General features: G+C 38.0%; 1 protein-coding gene across 1 annotated transcript; it reads right to left on the bottom strand.

The window, feature by feature from the left end:
• Positions 1-9,809: 9,809 nt before the first annotated feature.
• Positions 9,810-17,640, bottom strand: LOC122040803 (2-oxoglutarate-Fe(II) type oxidoreductase hxnY-like). The gene is made up of 11 exons (XM_042600244.1): positions 17,405-17,640; positions 13,716-13,911; positions 12,845-12,943; positions 12,540-12,591; positions 11,821-11,942; positions 11,626-11,726; positions 11,463-11,521; positions 11,188-11,244; positions 10,601-10,646; positions 10,398-10,477; positions 9,810-10,208 (listed from the first exon to the last, which is right to left on the bottom strand). Exons 1-11 carry the CDS (start codon positions 17,516-17,518, stop codon positions 10,118-10,120), a joined length of 1,017 nt encoding a protein of 338 aa, XP_042456178.1. The 5' UTR covers positions 17,519-17,640; the 3' UTR covers positions 9,810-10,117.
• Positions 17,641-18,037: the final 397 nt, after the last annotated feature.

The raw sequence follows: 18,037 nt of genomic DNA, 5'->3' as shown, positions 1-18,037 counted from the left end.
TTCAAACTTTCGGAAACGAGTGCGGACTCGTGGCTTGATTTGTCTTCGAACTCGTCGCCTTGTTTCGACTCGCTTTCTGATTTCGGTCCTATTACGATCAGTGTGAGGTAGTTGTGGTGCTTATGATCTTCGGAATCTGATTCTTCTGAAGATGATTCGTCCCACATCGCCTTGAGTGCCTTTTTCTTTCTAGTTGCTTTGAATTTGTCGTCTTTCACCTTTGGGCACTCGTGCTTGTAGTGTCCTTTCATGTTACACTCGTAGCATGTGATCTTTGCCTTCGTGTCATTTGACTTGATTACCTTTTGCAAGTCCTTCTTCGAGAAGTTATTTTTTCTTCTTGTGAACATTTTCTGACCATGTTCATAAGTTGTTTTTCTTCTTCTTCTGAGTCAAATTCAGATTCTAACTCTGGTTTGTTCTTCTGTTTGGCTTCTTTTGAGAGTGTCACGCTCCGGGAAAGTCCCTGTCCGAAGAAATTTCGGTACCACCTCCCCTGTACGGGTGACAATCTGAAATATTTCTACAGACACAGTACACATCAGCCACAGGCGGCTGGAACATACACACAACCATGCAGTTTATATATAGATCTAACAGCCCACTCGGCTGTACCAAACCAAACACAGCGGAATACAATAGAAAACCTAATAGAAACCAAAATACAAGACTGCTAGCCGGCTAGGCTTACACAACCAACCAACAATACAAAATACCACGTAACAACAACAACACTCCAGAAACAAAACCGGAATACAAAGTTAAATACACTGACACATAAAATAAATAAAACATATAGGGAAACTGTAAGTCTTCTGATGTGACGTGGAAACTGATAGACAGGATACTCCAAGCGACTCCATAACAATCTGGTACCTGAAAAAGATAGTGTCCACGGGGGTGAGTTCAACAACTCAGCAGATACCAGTTGACATGTATAGCAAACTATAACAAATAGTAATAACTATGGAGTACAGTCTCCTGGACAAAAGCTGGAAATGCACAATAGAAAAGGCTGAAGAGAACTGTACTCACCAGGGCCTCCTATCAGAATAATCAGGTCGTCAGACCGAGAGTATCATAAATCCTGTATGCATGTCAAACATATGCATCCATCCAAATGCAGCATATAAGTGCAACAAACACAATCAATAAATGCATCAATGCATATGATTCCAATGACATGGACACCCCTCACGCCAGTCAGCCATCTCACACACAATGGTGAGACCGAGTGGGTAGGGTTGTGACAACCGTGCACTCTGCCATCACTGCTCCTGATGAGTGAACAAGAGGACGGGATGCTATCGGAGTACACCTATCCTCCTATCCCAAATCATAAGTGGGGGAGCGCAATGCTCTCATCTCCTGGTGCACAATGACGGGGAGGGATCCCGGCGTGCTACCACGCTGCAGAATACTACCCATGAGCGTTCCAGCGGAGCACCACCGAGCAAACTGACGTGCTACCACGCTGCGTCACACTATCCATGAGCGGACCAACGGAGCACCGACAGTGATGAAACTGGCGATATGCTCAACAATAATGGAACAGATCATCGCGCAGCATGCAATCATGCGAATAATGCATGACACTAAGCATCGCAATATCCTTAACCAATCCACATATATATAAAATGTGTACCCTAGTATCAATAAGTCATATCCGAAGATCTAAGGTACACAAGACAAGTATGGTATAAATAAAAATCTGGGTCCTGAACATAATAAGGCATGGTATGTCACTACCTCTATGAACATATATATAATCATGTGGGTACTAACATAAAATGCATAACAGGTGAGCAAACAAGTATGTAACAGGTATCCGGTAGGGACATATCGAAACAAGAACGAACATAATTATTACTAAAGGCTATAACCTACTAAACATATCAACGTGACATTATCAAAGATAAGTCAAGGTACCCGCCTCCAATATAAGGATCATATACAGTCCAAATCCGACGTCAAGATACTCGTCTCGCATCAAAGTCCTATAGTACATGGTATCCAGATTTAGCTAATTACATATAAATAAATTAGCTAAATCAAATCCTCGAAAAGCTAACATAAATCCATATCCAATTATAAACCCTAATTGGATCATCTAACTCCTCAATCGACTTTAATTAATGCGTACGAATTAAAACTTGCAATAAGCATAATCCATCACAACAACTTAATCTAAACAAATTCATAAGAACTCACCCAAATCCAAGATGGTCCGGATGGCTCACGGTCAAAGGGTTTCCCTGCCCAAAACAGAATGACCGGTGCGGTGGATTGCCAGTGAACAATGTTGGCCAAGCTACAAAGGCTAGTAGACAAACAACCACAACCTTCAACTATAAAGTAAACTCGCATTCACTACCAATCTGATATCATACTTCTTACCTCAACACCAAACACCACTGTAGGACTATCAACTCTCTACTCAGGGCTGAAACAAGGTGAGCTGGACCAAGAACACCACAGCAAGCACTTCTCTTCTGGATCCCAATACACGGTTCAGATCAAAGTGAGGTCAAGAGTGGAGATTACTGATCAGATTTAGGATTCAACAATAGCATAGAATCAAATTCAAACCTAAATTCAACAACCTTTAAACTAACTTACCCAAATCCAATCGACTTTGTTGTTGACTCACTCGAAGATACTTGTTGCCATATGATCGAGCAAGATGGTGTTGTTGTCTTCCCAAATCAAATACCGAGCAAGATGGTGTTGTTGTCTTCCCAAATCAAATACCCAAAATCATCAATTGTTGGTCGGTATTCAACAGGTCCATAATGCTACTAAATGAATCTGCAAACCCACTGCAAATCAGATGAGTACAACAACCATCGATCAAGTAGGAAGGAAAGCGAAGATAAAAGAGCCTCACCCTACTTGCTGAAAACCACCTACCTCACACTTACAAATCGGATCATGAAGAGGAAGTTCTAGCGTCATTCCTTCTCTGGCGACCACAACACCCGACGACAGATGCAGGTGTTGGTGCGTCTCACTGGTGGTGTCGGATAGTGAACAAAAGCTAGAGCACGGACAAGTGGAGGCTCGGATGAGGTGTCGACACTAGGGCAGTGGGGAAGGTCGGCTGCCGGCGCTCGAAAGAGGAAAAGAAGGGTCGGCGCTAGGGTTCTTGTGGGACGCAGCGACGCAACCATGGCTCGGCAGTGAAAGCTAGAGCACAGTGCGGCGCTAGATTCCAGTGGTCGGTGATCGGCGCGCGGATCAGAAGAGAGGTAAGGGTGGCTCTCGTCGTCGGCGTCCTGGCTTCGGGCGGAGGAGACAGTGAGATCGGGAGAAGGGCTCGGTGAGGAAGAAGACGAGAAGAGGGGAAATAAAGAGATCAGTGAGAAGAAATAAGGAAGGAGGAGAAGAAGAACCGGCTTCGACGGTTTGGGAAGAAGGAAACCGTCGAGTGCTTAGGGAAGAAGGCGCGGGGACGACGTCAGGTAAGGGTCGGGAGCAAACGAAGGAAAAAGGAGAAAATAAAATAAAAAGGAAAAAATTCAACTTTTCCTCGTTTAAATGGGGTTGCCTAAACAGGCTTTCCCGGGACTCCGTTTTTATCCCCGTAAACTCGTCCATACGGTCTCCGAAAAATTTCAGAAAAATTTCTAAAAATTTCGAAAAATTCACTTATCATTATTCGTCATTTTTCGGTATTTTACAGAGGGACCTGCAAAAAGAGCAATACCTTTCTCGACATGTTTTGAGTTAGTCTATTCATGGAGTTCAAATTCACAAAATAATTCATCGAGTTTTAATTTAGATAAGTTCTTTAAAATTTTATAAGCATCCACGATAGATGTCCACAGTGCATTTCAAGGAAATGCGTTTAGAGCATACCTTATCAAGTCTCGGTTCTCCATTTGATGACCGATTGTATGAAGCCCGTTGAGGATGTCCTTTATCCTTGAATGAAGTTGACTCGCAGATTCTTCTTCCTGTATTTTTATATTAAATAATTTATTTAAATAAAGGTCCCTTTTTGTTACCTTCACGTCGTTGATTCCCTCGTGTAGTTCGATAAGTTTGTCCCACAATTCCTTCGCACTTTCATGTGGGTCGACGCGGTTTAGCTCCTCCTTTGTTAATCCGCACTGGATTGTGTTGAGAGCCTTGAAGTCAATCTGAGTCTTCTTCTTCATTTCCGGATTCCAATTTTTCGAGTCTATTGGAATTTCGGCGTTGTCGACGAGAGCCTTGAAGCCTTTGGTGATGCTAAACCATTGATCGAAGTCAATCTTCAGATATACTTTCATCCGCTTCTTCTAGTATGGAAAGTCGTCACCGTTGAAGAGGAGAGGACGGGCAGTGTTGTATCCTTAATTTTAGGCCATGAATCTTGTTCACAAACAGAAAAAGAAAAGACGATCCTAAGACTGGGTCTTGGATTAGCAATGTGGGAGAAACTTAAAATATTAAGACTGAACTAGTGTTGCACCAATTCAGAGTGGTTTGCAATGAAAAAAAAATTATCCAGAGAGGTAATTGTATCAATTTGGATTATATTGAAAAAACTCAAAACAAAAAAAAAAGGAAAAAGAAGGAAAAAAATATCACCCCCTTTGTCTGATTGGTGGTTGCACCAATTCAGAGCGGTACTTGCTCTGATACCACTTGTAGGATTGAAAAGAACGCTAGAGGAGGGATGAATAGTGATCACAAAAATCGATAGCGAATTAATCGAAGTACGCAGCGGAAGAAAAAATGAATCAATGCTAACAAACCGAGTTTTACTTGGTTTGAAGCCTTCGACAACTCCTACTCCAAGGCCCGCACTTGTCGAGTGCTTTCGTTGGAAAATCTACTAACAATTCGCAAAAGATTACAGGAGTTAAGTACAAGAATTGGAAATAAAAGTTACCAACAACAACAATAAAATTGAAAAGTCTTGGTCACCAGTTGTCGGTGGAGCGTAGCAGCGTTGCGGGAGCATTTTCAGAGCACCAAGCAAGAAGAAGACTTGTAGTGATTGTTATTCTGAAGCTTCGGATTGAAGGCCTTTAAATAGATCCATTCCTAGCTCCTGGAACCCTTCCAAGAACCTAGACCACATGACTCGGCAAATCGATGCGCTCCGCGTTAGCTTGTGGATGAGTTTTCGGGTCCAGGCGCCTAGATGGACTCCAGGCGCCCGGACCGCCTGGACGCCTGCGGCCCGCCCGGGTGAGCTTGGTCTGGGCGCCCGGACCCCTTTTCTTCAACAACTTTTCCCTGCAAAAAAGGTTAGTCCTGAACAACCAAAAATAGATTTTTTTCCTGCAAAATAAAGTTGGTACAACATAATAAAATATGAGTAGTAATTAGATCCTGTCTCCCCAGGACCAGGATCTAGTCAAGGTCTCAGCTTAGGTTTCCCAAATAGACCTAAACTGGATTGACGCTTACAGTTCTCTCAACTAGAAACGTGTTCTCACTGGATCTCTCCTCCAGTTACTTACCTTTACTTACCACTTGCAGTCACTCGACTTGCCTCTGACCCACCAGGTCTTCCTGCCAGTTGTTAGGTTCGTAGACCCAACTGGAATTCGACCGGTTGTCAGGTCCCGCGGATCCAATCGGACATCCCACCAGATATCGGGCCCCGCGGACCTATCTGGACTTCGCACCAACTATCAGGCCCCACAGACCTAGCTGGATTTCAGCCTGGTATCAGGTCCTTCAGACCAATCAACTCCTGCATACTTGATAGAAGCGTTAGGCATACAACTCATCTAACTTTAACCTATTTATTATACATCAAAATCAAATTATTAGTACAACATGTACTAATAAATTTATCGCCCCCTTGTCGATCGCAAAGGACCTATAGTCTCAACTATCACATCACCCTGAGGAGACCATAGATTAGTTGTCAGGATCTATGTGATGATGGCTTGAACACATCAATACATTTGGATGATCTCATACGCTAAAGAAAATTCAACCCTTTAGCAGTAGATATTTCACGGTTGCATGAAGTTATTTGAGCCACTCTTCATTGATCGATCAGCGGTCAAATCTCATGCTTGTTTGTGTTTGCTATCCCCAGAAAAACTTGCACAAAGCAAGCAGTGAAGTGTCAACTGGATGGTGGCCTTCTCTCATATCAATGTAATTACAGCTTCAACAGAACTTGACGACCAGGAAGAGTTATAAATCAGTATTTCATTATTTTTTTCCTCTTTGTATGAGCAATTTATGGGATAGAAGTAGGTGACGGCCCTCTGCTCCATTCATCTCAGATATGGTGAAGATCTTAGTCAATGTATAGCCTGAACCTTCGCCTTAGATTTGAGCAATTTATGGGATAGAAGTAGGTGAAGGCCCTCTGCGCCATTCATCTGAGATATGGTGAAGATCTTATCTTAGTCAATGTATAGGTTGAACCTTCTTCGCCTTAGATTTGCTGCATTGCATAAGAATATTATCATCCATTCCTGAGTTAAGTTTAGCAAATAACACGTCAGTTATTACAATCAATCACAAGGCATATTCCTTAATTATTATGCATTTTAGCATCTAAACCATCTTAAAGTGACCTAAACGATCTAAAATAGGTCGACAACCTGCACTTTTAAGTTTGAAATTCACCTCTATCAGAATGATGGGATGTAATGTAATCCTGTAAAATGCAGAAGAATCGTTATTCTATGTTGTGAAAGAACTGGCGTGGTGCACCATTCTTGGAGTTATGTAGGTGTTAAATTTCGAGCTTCACTGGACACATGCTTGTTTGTGTCTCCCTATTTTAATGATCAGGTATCAATGTTCTGCTAACATCACACTACAATCAATGAGCCCCCTTAGGTGGTAGTTGCTGGCTATGCAATGCAATTGTCTTCACATTCATTGACTAATATTCACTTGTTCTTGCCTTGAAAACAAGCCAACACCACTGTTATTGCTCAATATTATTTCCTCATAACAAAATTAAAGAAAACAAACGAAAGCAGCCAAGTATAACAGATAATAACACATTTTCTAATAGCATCCACATTGGTATTAATATATAGATGTTATAATACTCAAATAGCGTTACAAATCAACTTAGATGAGTGTTATAACACACACACATTAACAACGTTAAATTCTTTGAACATGGTTAATGAGCGGATTTTATATAAAAAACATTTAAAATAATAAAATAAATTTTGAATATAAAGAATAAAGATGAATAAATAGATAGTGTGATCTATAAATAATCAATATTAATGTTAAAATAAATGTGAGTGTGTTAATAAAAGGGAGATGTTAATATAATGAGTATGTGACATTCTATTCAAAGAGATGACATATATTAACGTTTAAATCAATACGGATGCTCTAATCCCAACAACAAAAAAAAAAAAATCATGATTTTATCTCACTGTTGGATTTATTTTTATCTTATTTTATCATTATTACTGAGTCTTCTTCCTCTTATTAATGTATATATTCATTATGTTCTTACAAAACCTAACTGGTAAATTTATTAAACACCTATGTGTTGATATCATCTGTATGTCTTATAATTTTTTTTTTCAATAAGTATAACTCTGATTTTTTTTTTCTCTAATATTCTTGTTCTATAACTCTCATTCTAACCCCCCAAATAATAAGAAACCAACTCAACTGGAGCCTAAATTTATATGTAAATAAGTCCCACGAGTGCAGCATGAACAGTGAAATAAATTTATTATTAGTTTTTTTTTTATGTTTTGGTTTACTGTTCTTATCCCTTCAACTTAAATTTCAACTTCTCGGTTGTCTTTCTCGATTCCATGCATAGAAGAGGACAAAATGGTGATGTATGTGGTAAAAGAAGAATGTAAAAGCTAATTAAAGACAGTTTCACCTTTGCTGTCAATCATTGCTGCGATAACAACTTGAATGGCATATTTTACTGAAAGGTTGATCAGATGATGACTTGAGGGGTTTAATTAGCTCCATTAAAATTATGTGAGAAGAAATATGACTTCGTCGTGCAAGAACTGTGACTAAAATGATTTGATCCTTAGCTAAGGGGGTGCTTGGTTGGAGGGAATGAGAGTGGGGAATGGAAAAGGGATTGAAAGTAGATGTTTGGTTGGGAGATTAGTGGTGGGTCCCACGGATTCATTACCCCAAACATGGGAATGAATCATTCCCTAGCAAAAGAAGGGGAATGGGGAAATCCTCCATTCCCATTCCCCACTTCTATCAATCCCATTCTCATTCACATTCTCTTATGTGAACCAAGCACCCCTTAAGTGTTCAGCTGTCTGCATCCACTGTGTTACATGACTCTTAAGTCTATTTGAGCACTGTAAACTTAGTTGTCCTCTAAAATAGTCTTCTTGGTTTTTGAACAAACCACACACAAATCTTTATTTCAATTATGATAGCGAGATGAGAAGGAAAGAATGGAAAAGAAAAAGGAAAAAAGATAGAAGATAAAAAGTATGGAATAGAAGAGTTATTTCTAAGGAATACAATATAAAAATAAAGAAATAATGTATTTTTTTTACTTTAAATGACATTAGGATAATAATTCATATTTTTAGTTAGCCGGACTATCTAGATTTACATATTCACTAAGCATAATTAGTATTGATAATATCTTATTAGGTTTGACAAGCCTGCTCAACCTAACTAAGTCGATCATGTGGCTCGCTTGACCTACCCTACTTGGTTGACGAGCTCATTTGGTCCTCTCAATCATTTAACCTAATTGGATCATTTTATTCAACATGCCCAACTAAACCAATTGGTCTATCGAACCACTTGACACAATCAATCCAATTGAACTAGCCTACTAGGTTCATCTACCCCACTTGACCCCACTTATAATTTGCGACTCAGCTGGTGCAAAAATATCTCGTTAGGTGTTTGACCTCTCTCAAGCAAAGGGCCACTGCGCTAGAGCAAAATGTCCGCTGCGTGAACACTATTCATAGAATAGAGTAAGAAATCATTATTTTTTATTTATTTAGAATAACTACTTTATATAAACATCATTTTTATAAATAAAAATAGAAATATTTTCTCAATAGAAATTCATACACGATATAATAGATATTCATATGAATTAAACACACTGTAGAATCATAAAATTTTCTTTCCAATCCACTCAAATGATCAACTTGTATATGATTTTAGAAATATTTTTTTTATTATGAGTTATATATGATGATTAAAACCATAGTGTAAAATGTTTTTCCCCAAAAGAAACGATTTCATATTTTGTCTTCACTATCTTCTTCCCTCTTAAGCAAATCGGTATTACAAAATTTCAATTCTCTTTTGCCCTAATAAACAACATTTCTTCTCAGTATCTACATTTCGCTATTTGGAACATATGCTCCCTTGTGTGGACAAAGACCAATCACTAATGGATGTATAAAAGAAAAGATGAAGTCCCCACAGGATGCCCAATTGGCTAGAAGACAACAGCTTTATTATAATAAAACAAGGGATCAATTTCTGACGGATGCATATCTTTTACTTAATGGAAGAAGAACAAGTTAACTACCTACGTTTGTTAACTGAACACATATTGGCTGTTTGGCCTCCACAAATTGAGGAACCCTGTTCAGTAGTTTTTGCTCTCTGAGTTGGAACCAGTGTTTTAAAACCGGACTATGCGTTGTATCGAGAGGCATCTGTTCTACAATATTTCCAATAAGAGAAGATAGTTTGTAGTAGAGTAGAACTAGCTATCAGTGACCTTGTTCATATTTATCATCTTTTCAACTAGTCATTTTTAACCAAAATTGGGTTCTATATCATAAAATTATGATATCCTATACAGCATGAAACCATGCTTGTCCAACTATTTGTCATTAAGCTACATATAAAAGAGAAACACTAGTAATAGATAAATTGATTAAATCATTTCTTAGTACATTAAGAATTGATCTTCTCAAAAGTTAAGAGGCAAGTTTTATGAATAAAACACAGGAAAATGGCACACTTTCTTGTATGACAATAACAAATATTATCATACAAGTCAAGAACTGACAAAGTGAAAAGAACAAATACCATTATTGTGCATTGTCTAGGTGAAGGCGGCATTGTGATTTAAACTGGCAGCATGCAGATTTACAATCTGATTTGAGGACGCCTCCATGTCTTCTATCTTGTTAAACAATTGGATCAAACTTTAAGGCTGATGTTTAGAGTACATGCTCACGTCTGCAAAGGTCTCTTTGTATTTTTGGAGAATGTATGCTGCAGAAGTCACTGGAGGGAACCTGATTGATAAGGTCATGCAACCATTAAAACGTTAATGCAGTGAAAAAGTTCTCGGTCATTGAAAAAAAAGAAAGATTATACATTGCTTCCATATTTCATCATCAGATGCAAACACTTTTAAGTTTTAATCAACTTCACATGGTATAAAGTCTTCACTTGGAGGTATAACATGCTAGAGTGGAACTTACTTGGGGGGGTTTGCCTCAGATTTGCAAGTCGGTAAGCATTCAATGAGACAATCATGGCTTGGCTCCACAAAATAAGCGATCTGTTCCAATGGAAGTAGACCATTCAGTTAGCAGAGTATTCAAATACTGTTAGAAACTGTGTTGAAGCAAATATCTAATCAACTCCCTTGAAGAAATAGAGATTGAGGAAATAAACATCCTACCGAATAGCGTTCCCTCCCATCCAGAACTACTCTGTGAATAGTGGACCTGCATGCCAAATAAGAAGAATGTCGATGTTTGTTTTTGCAAATGCTAGATTACATTGCATAATCTAGTCAGTAGCAAAATAAACATGCACGCAACAGGAGAAATCAATAAGGATCAAATTTTTTCTTCCAACATATCATTCCTCGGCATTTTTTCTTCCAAGATATCGTTTGCCTTACCCGCTGGATATTGTTAAAATTTGAAAATAAGAATATGAATAAAATAGCTTTTCATACATTATCGTGTATTTCAATATCTGACAAAAGAAATTCAGATGATTTTCAACTTCACTAACAAGATTACAAGAGTCCAAATAGGACCACAAAAAGACTCCATAAGAATATTGATATATATATTATTTTATCAACAAGTATAGAGATACAGAAATTTAATGACATTATAGGTTACATTATTAACCAACAAATTTGTAATTGAAAATTTCCTTTCTCCAGATAAAATCTAGACAATTAAACCAAACTAGTTTATCAATCACCTTATGAATAAATACACAAGCTATTCTACATGCAGAATATTAGATTACCTGAAAATCCCATTACTCCAACGTTCTAGCATATCGCCAAGATTGACAATGAACCCTCTGGAACAAACATGGAAAATAAGCTAGCAACAAAGGTAAATTTTAGACAAAATCTTTCATGCACAAGATGTACAACATATCGACTAGAACCTTTGCATAAAGTTCATCAGAGGAAAGATACACATGGATATTGATGAGTTCGAAAAAAAATCGGCAAGAGACAATTTATATACTACTAATGGGGTGTTGTTAAAGATTATAGATGACAAAGAACTAACCCACTAACTGGTGCCACATATTCCCACACCTGAGGCCTGGCATCTTTATCCTTGCATATCTGTGCCATAAGGCAAAAAATAAAACCAATTAAATCATAGAACATTAGAAACATATGGGAGCTTGTATTTGTGCCAATTAATGGTGTTGGTACTTGGAACTCACTTGTAGACCCATCACATCATCAGTCGCCAATAGAGTTATTAATCCATAATCAGAATGTGCTCCAGCTCCAAATATTCCTTTCTCAGGACATGATACTTTACCTGATAGTTAGAAAAGGCATCATCATGGCATGTGTTGCATCAGCAAGAATTCCACAAACATAAGACTAAGACATAACCTGAACTTATTTCGTACCTCCGTAGTGTAGGAGACGCAAACTTGCAATAGGCTCGTCAAGCATTTCTGGCTTATCAAAAAAACCAACATCTAAGTTAAGTGCAAGGGCTATGATTCTAGCAACTGCTCTTGCCACCCTCCTGACAGTGAAAGAATAGATATAAGACCAAAATCTCATCTTGCTCAACTATTAGCACTTATGAATCTATATAGTAGGGTAAACAAATATTTGGAAGAACTACCCTGCTATCAGTATACTGGTCATATAGCAACTACATATCCATGAAAGAATTTAAAAAGTAACACAATTTAATTTCTAATAAATTGATGGCTTGAGGTTCTTAGCCTATACAGCTCCATGGTGGAACTTCGGTGATAGACTGCAATCCACTTTGAAAAGAAAGGGCCAAGAATCCCTATAAATCCACAGTGCATGCCAATTGAAGTGAAGCACCAAAAGAAAAAATGTTCAAATTAAGGACACTTAGTTCCTTTCCTCTAGGAGCTTTCTCTGGTGGAGCAGGGTCAAGATGAAATTAAAGGTGATGACATACATAAACACACTGATGATTGATTATAGTCTTAAGTAATATGTTACGCAACAACTCATTTTTAGTCTATGTTTATCCACATAGATGCCATATCGAAATCTTCAATTCAAAAATCTTCAAACTCAAAGGTTGTGATTCACCGAAACATGAAATCATCGCCATATTAAATTGAAGAGAAACACTTACAGTGCCTCCTTATGATACTGCTCCATAATCTCCTTCCATCCAGGTAATATATCTTCAGAAAGAAAACATGAAATCAGAATAGAGATTTGAAAATTTTCAGATACAGTCCTCATTAACCAGTTCATTAAAACCACTTCAAAGAGTAAATACAAAAAATCTAGTAGGTGAAGCAAACATAGGATTTGAATAAACCTTATATGTAACTACTGTCATAAAAACATCCAAAAGAAACTAGTCAAGGAGTTGGAGCCAAATCTATTCCATGAGTTAGCAAAGTGACAGGCGATAAGAAGCAGACAACTTACCTGTAGTCGGCCACAAATTTGGTCCATAAAATGGTTTTTCTGCTTTTAGGTCATCTTCAGGTACTTCAATACCAATATAGTAAGCTTCCTTATAATCACCTAGAACAAGGAGAGCAATAAGTTTGTATTAAGATGAATGTTAATAACGATAATCAAGATAAGAAAAGCATCTGCAGAAATTTCAACTTCTAGATCAAAGCTGTTTTCAAAATATTGAGTGATGGATGTCAGGCAGCCATATAAATTTGATTGATTCATTATTAGGCTATACTAGCTTTTTCTTTTCTAAAGATCATTTGCAAAGATGCAGTCCTTATGTGACATAGCAGTTCTAAAAGCAAATCAAATAGCTTTGAGGATCACTTGCTGAAGGTGTTCTTTTAACCCCCAAATATACTGCTTTGTGAAAGTAAAACAATATATATCTCAGTTGCGGAATTTTCACAACCGCGTAGCATATTCAAACAGCTCCTTCACTTAAGCAATATATACAACTGAGTTACGCAATTCATGTGGATGATGCATTTCATGGAGTAGAAAGTGTAGGAAAACTAAGATGAGTAAAAGATCTGCATACGATCAATCATACAAAAACTAAGCAGAAGGTAATTTGATTCAAACATCACTCTTTCAAATGAGGCAAAAAAAGTACAACTAAAAGCATCAAATTGTGAACTGAATGCAGATAGGCAGAAAGATACACAACTACACATAACAGTTTCAGTTGCTCAAGCTTCAACTTTCATCCAAATCAAGCCATATACTAATTTTCTCAGTAATTAGCAAGTAAAGCCTACAAAGGGTTAGAGGCAAGAATGAACCTTAACAAGAAGAATGGAAAAAAGTGAACCAGAAAAAATAAAGTACCAACCACTTATTTGATTTCCTGGATCCGAAGTCTGGTTCATAAAAGGTTCATAACCTCGATATTTCTTGTTTCGGAGCAATTTCATTTTCTCATGTAAAGGTAGGTCAAAAAATTTTTGACTCTGCCTAAAAACTTCTTGCATAAGCTCTTGGTCAATTCCATGATCAATCACATAAAAAAATCCAGAATCTAGGCATGCCTGACCAATAGATAATGAGAATGTATATTTAAGAAGCCAGAAAAGCAAGGAAAGCAAAACAGAAAATAAATTAAATAAAAAACGAAAACCATATGTACTGTTCATTTGCCAACTTGTCCAGAAATAGATGATAGATAAGCGTGTGTTTTAAACCGGTGATAATGTTCTCACGTCTTATCATGTCTATTCTCATGTATCTAAATTCACTTTAACATCTTCTTCTCTGATCTTCCGCTTATGTGCTCAATTCATAGCTCAATATTGAGCTTCATATAACAAATCAAGTCTAGCTGTTGTTTTATAAATCTTCCCTTTAAACTTTAGGACACCTTACAATCACAAAGAACCCTTGATGTCCTCTATTTCAAAGCATTTGTATCAACTCCATCCTTTTGCAAAAACCAAACTAGATACTTACAGCTCTTAGTTACAAGTAACTAGTCATCTCCTATCTTAACACTTGTCTTCCGATATGTACTACTACTAAATTTAAATTCTATATATTACGTCTTTACTCTACTAAGCCTAAAACCTTTTATTTCCGGTGTTTCTAGTTTAGCAGGAGTCACAATTTATTAAAAATAAATTCACATAGTTTTAGTGAAAGCCAAAGTCTACTCTCAATAAAGAATATAATTTTAGCAATAATAACTTCATCTCACTAAAGAGAATTGGGAGATGATATAGCCACACAGTTACAAGAGTCAGAAGTTTATGTTGAAGTTTGGCAAAGGGGGAGTTGTTCTAGTTGCTTTTGGCAAAGGGGGAGATATATATTGAAGTTGATGCTTAATTTAATTAAAAATTTAAAAATGAAATTGAAGCTTACTGCTTATGTTCATGATTACTGATTATGCTTAATTCAGATGAATTTCATGTGTGGTTGAAGTTACTAGTTACCATTCCATTATTGTTATGGTGTGTTGGAAATTAGCCTAAACTTAAATAGATTGTCAAACATCAAAAAGGGAGAGATTGTTGGTGCAATCATGCCCTGGAAGTTTCAATGTGTTGACAATTGTTTAAGTTTAGGTTAATACGTTGGATCTAACATGCATTGTGAGTTTGCAGGAGAAGTCCTTGCAGGTCAGAAGACCGGATGTAAGGCAAGAGAAGTCCAAGAAAGTCGAGGACTGGATTCTTGGCAGAAAAAGTCCTTGCAGGTCAGAAGACCGGATGCAAGGCAAGAGAAGTCCAAGAAGGTCGAGGACCGGATTCTTGGTAAGAGAAGTTCTTGCAGGTCAGAAGGTTGGGTGCGTGTTGACTCACTTATCAGAAATCGATTGGTAAATCGATTTAGACACGGTTGTGAGGCAGAATGTCTCTGAATCGATCAGCCGATCGATTGGAAGGAAACCAATCGATCGGGAAGTTTCTGCGCGAAGCACAGAATGCTTCTAGATCGATCAGCCGATCGATTGGTGTAAACCAATCGATCGGGCGATCGATTCAGGAAGCTTAGCACAGAATCCTCCTGAATCGATCGGCTGATCGATTCACAGAGCATTGCAATTCTGCAATTCCACAAACGTGTGTCTGAATCGATTCAAGCACTGCCCCAATCGATTGAAGATCAAATGAACTAATCTACACCGTTGATCTTGACGCGATGGCTTCCAACGGATACTTGTGAATCGATTAGAATACAAACCCAATCGATTTGCGGCGACGTCTATGTGAGAAACGGCTAGTTTTCACGACGTTTAAAAAGCTGGAAGAAAGAGGAACAAGATGATCCGAGAAAAATACACTGTTCTATTGCCCTTGTGTGATCAATCTCTGAAGTGCTCAAGACCTCTCAAGGGTTTGAAGCTCAAGCTCTCCATCTCGCCACGTTTTCAAGTCTCACGTTATAAGGAAGGACTTCAAGTTTGTAATCCCTCTTTTCTTCTTCATTGTAGTGGGTGTGATCTTTTTACCTTGGAGAGGGAGAGTTGTAAGTCTTGTAAGGTTTCTCCACCTTTGGTGTTATTCCAAGAAGGAGAAGTTTGATAGTGGAAGGGTGACGGTGGTGTGGATACCAAGTAAATACAAGAGTTAGCATTGATTCTCAGTTTCCGCTGCGCAAAATCAAGTTGATCAACAAAACGAAGTGAGTCATTCCCCCCCCCCCCCCCCCCTCTAGCTCAACCGATCCTAACAAATTTAAATTCTATATATTACGTCTTTACTCTATTAAACCTAAAACCTTTTATTTCCGGCGTTTCCAGTTTAGCGGGAGTCACAATTTATTTAAAAAAAAATTCACATAGTTTTAGTGAAGACCAAAGTCTACTCTCAATAAAGCATATAATTTTAGCAACAATAACTTCATCTCACTAAAGATAATTGGGAGATGATATAGCCACACAGTTACAAGAGTCAGAAGTTTGCAACTCACAATTAGGATCTAACGAAGAGGTTGCCTATGCCTTCCTCCTCACGTATGTGATGACCCAAAGAAGATAAGAAGAAGAGAGCACTGTCTTCTTCCTCCTTGAGAAAGCTAGAAAACAAACATCGACATTGGCATATCCAACTCTTGCCTCTTCCCTTGCCGGGATGCAAAATCTAAATTGCCTCAAGGAGCTCTCTTCTTACAAAATGATCACTCGAAATCATAGGTAAGACTCCAGATCTATCATTCTAACACTTCTTGGATGGGTGTCGCAAGATCTAACTCGGAATCAGCCCATCCCAATCCAACTCGGCCAATTTGAATCTGAATCAGTCAATTCTTCCAACCATACCTTAGACTCTAATAAGGTTTAGGTAGGCCTACTAAAGATTATTTGGATTGGCTGATACCAAAGTTCACAGGAGGTTGGTGCCTTGGCTAAAGATTTTCTTATCACTCTACTACCAATTGACGCTCATCAACAACACACTCTTCTTTTTGACTCTCTTTTCTGCTCTGTCTTTATCTTTCCATCTTGGGTTATTAAGGCTATTGATAGGAATAAAATGAACTTCCTTTGGCATCAAGGCATGAACGTTTCTTCAAGATCTAAGATCTTGGATTCATGGAGCATCATCTGCAGGTCTAAGCTTCATGGTGGATTCCTTCATGCTTATAGATGTGACTGCATGTTCAGATATTCATGCTTTGGAAACTCAGAGCAAAACCAGAAGTTGTGACTGCTTTTAGAGATTTTGAGCTAGAAGTGGTGTCCCATTTTTCCTCCTCCTAGCGCAGATAAGCAGATTGGTCCCATGATTCTTATTCTCCAAGTTGGTCGACTGATGTGTTGTGTTGTTCTTCTGTTTTTGTTGTCAGTCAGATTCTCTGTATCTTTGGTGTTCTATTGAGTGAACTTTTTATTCTCTCCTCTAATTTTCTCGGAAAAACAAAACCATCAGCAAATAAAAAACTGATGGAAACATTCAAAACCTCAAATCGAGAGGAAAAAAAAAACAGACCGTTTATCTTTGGCGAGTAAAATAGACGCTTAATCAAGAAGAACATCATAAAACAAGTTCCTTTTTTTCCTCGATCCATTAATAGAGAAGGCACCTGCTTGAGAAGGGAAACGGATTTGGTAATGTCAGGCTCCGAGAGACTGATGCAGTTCAGCGGTACGGTTTTCGGAACCGACCCACCGACGATCACTTCCGGCGCACTCGCCATGTTTCCCGACACCACCACCACCACCTCTCGACTCTCTTGCCGCTTGCTGCTTCAAGTAGCCTTCTCTTCCGTCGCACAATGGCTATCCTAAATTCGAAAATTTCAGATGATATTTTTCGAATTGACGGATCGAATTAATTTTTAACACCCGTACCCCGCAACCCCATAATCTAATTAACCAGTCAAATTAAAAAAATAAAAAATAAATAAAAAAAACAGAACCTGACCCACGATCGAATTAAAAATCAATCGGTTCCCGAGATGATAATACAATAGTTAGATCTATTTGCTACGATAGGTAGATCTAGATCTAACGGATAATTAAAGAATTTAAAATTTGAATCTTTACTCTCCACGGTAGGAGATTTTTTTTTACCAGTGAAAATCGAGCTAAGAATGATGGTTGAGACATCTACTTGCGCTTTCCTATTTATCTCCGGTGAAAATTTTGTATGAGATCCAATCGATCATATCTAATATCAATTAAAAAAAATTAAATATCAATCTTAATAGCCGAAT

Source organism: Zingiber officinale, chromosome 2A (genome assembly GCF_018446385.1).
Source record: "Zingiber officinale cultivar Zhangliang chromosome 2A, Zo_v1.1, whole genome shotgun sequence".
NCBI lineage: Eukaryota > Viridiplantae > Streptophyta > Magnoliopsida > Zingiberales > Zingiberaceae > Zingiber > Zingiber officinale.
The sequence above is the reverse complement of the archived record's forward strand: the minus strand, read 5'-3'. Positions and strand labels throughout refer to the sequence as shown.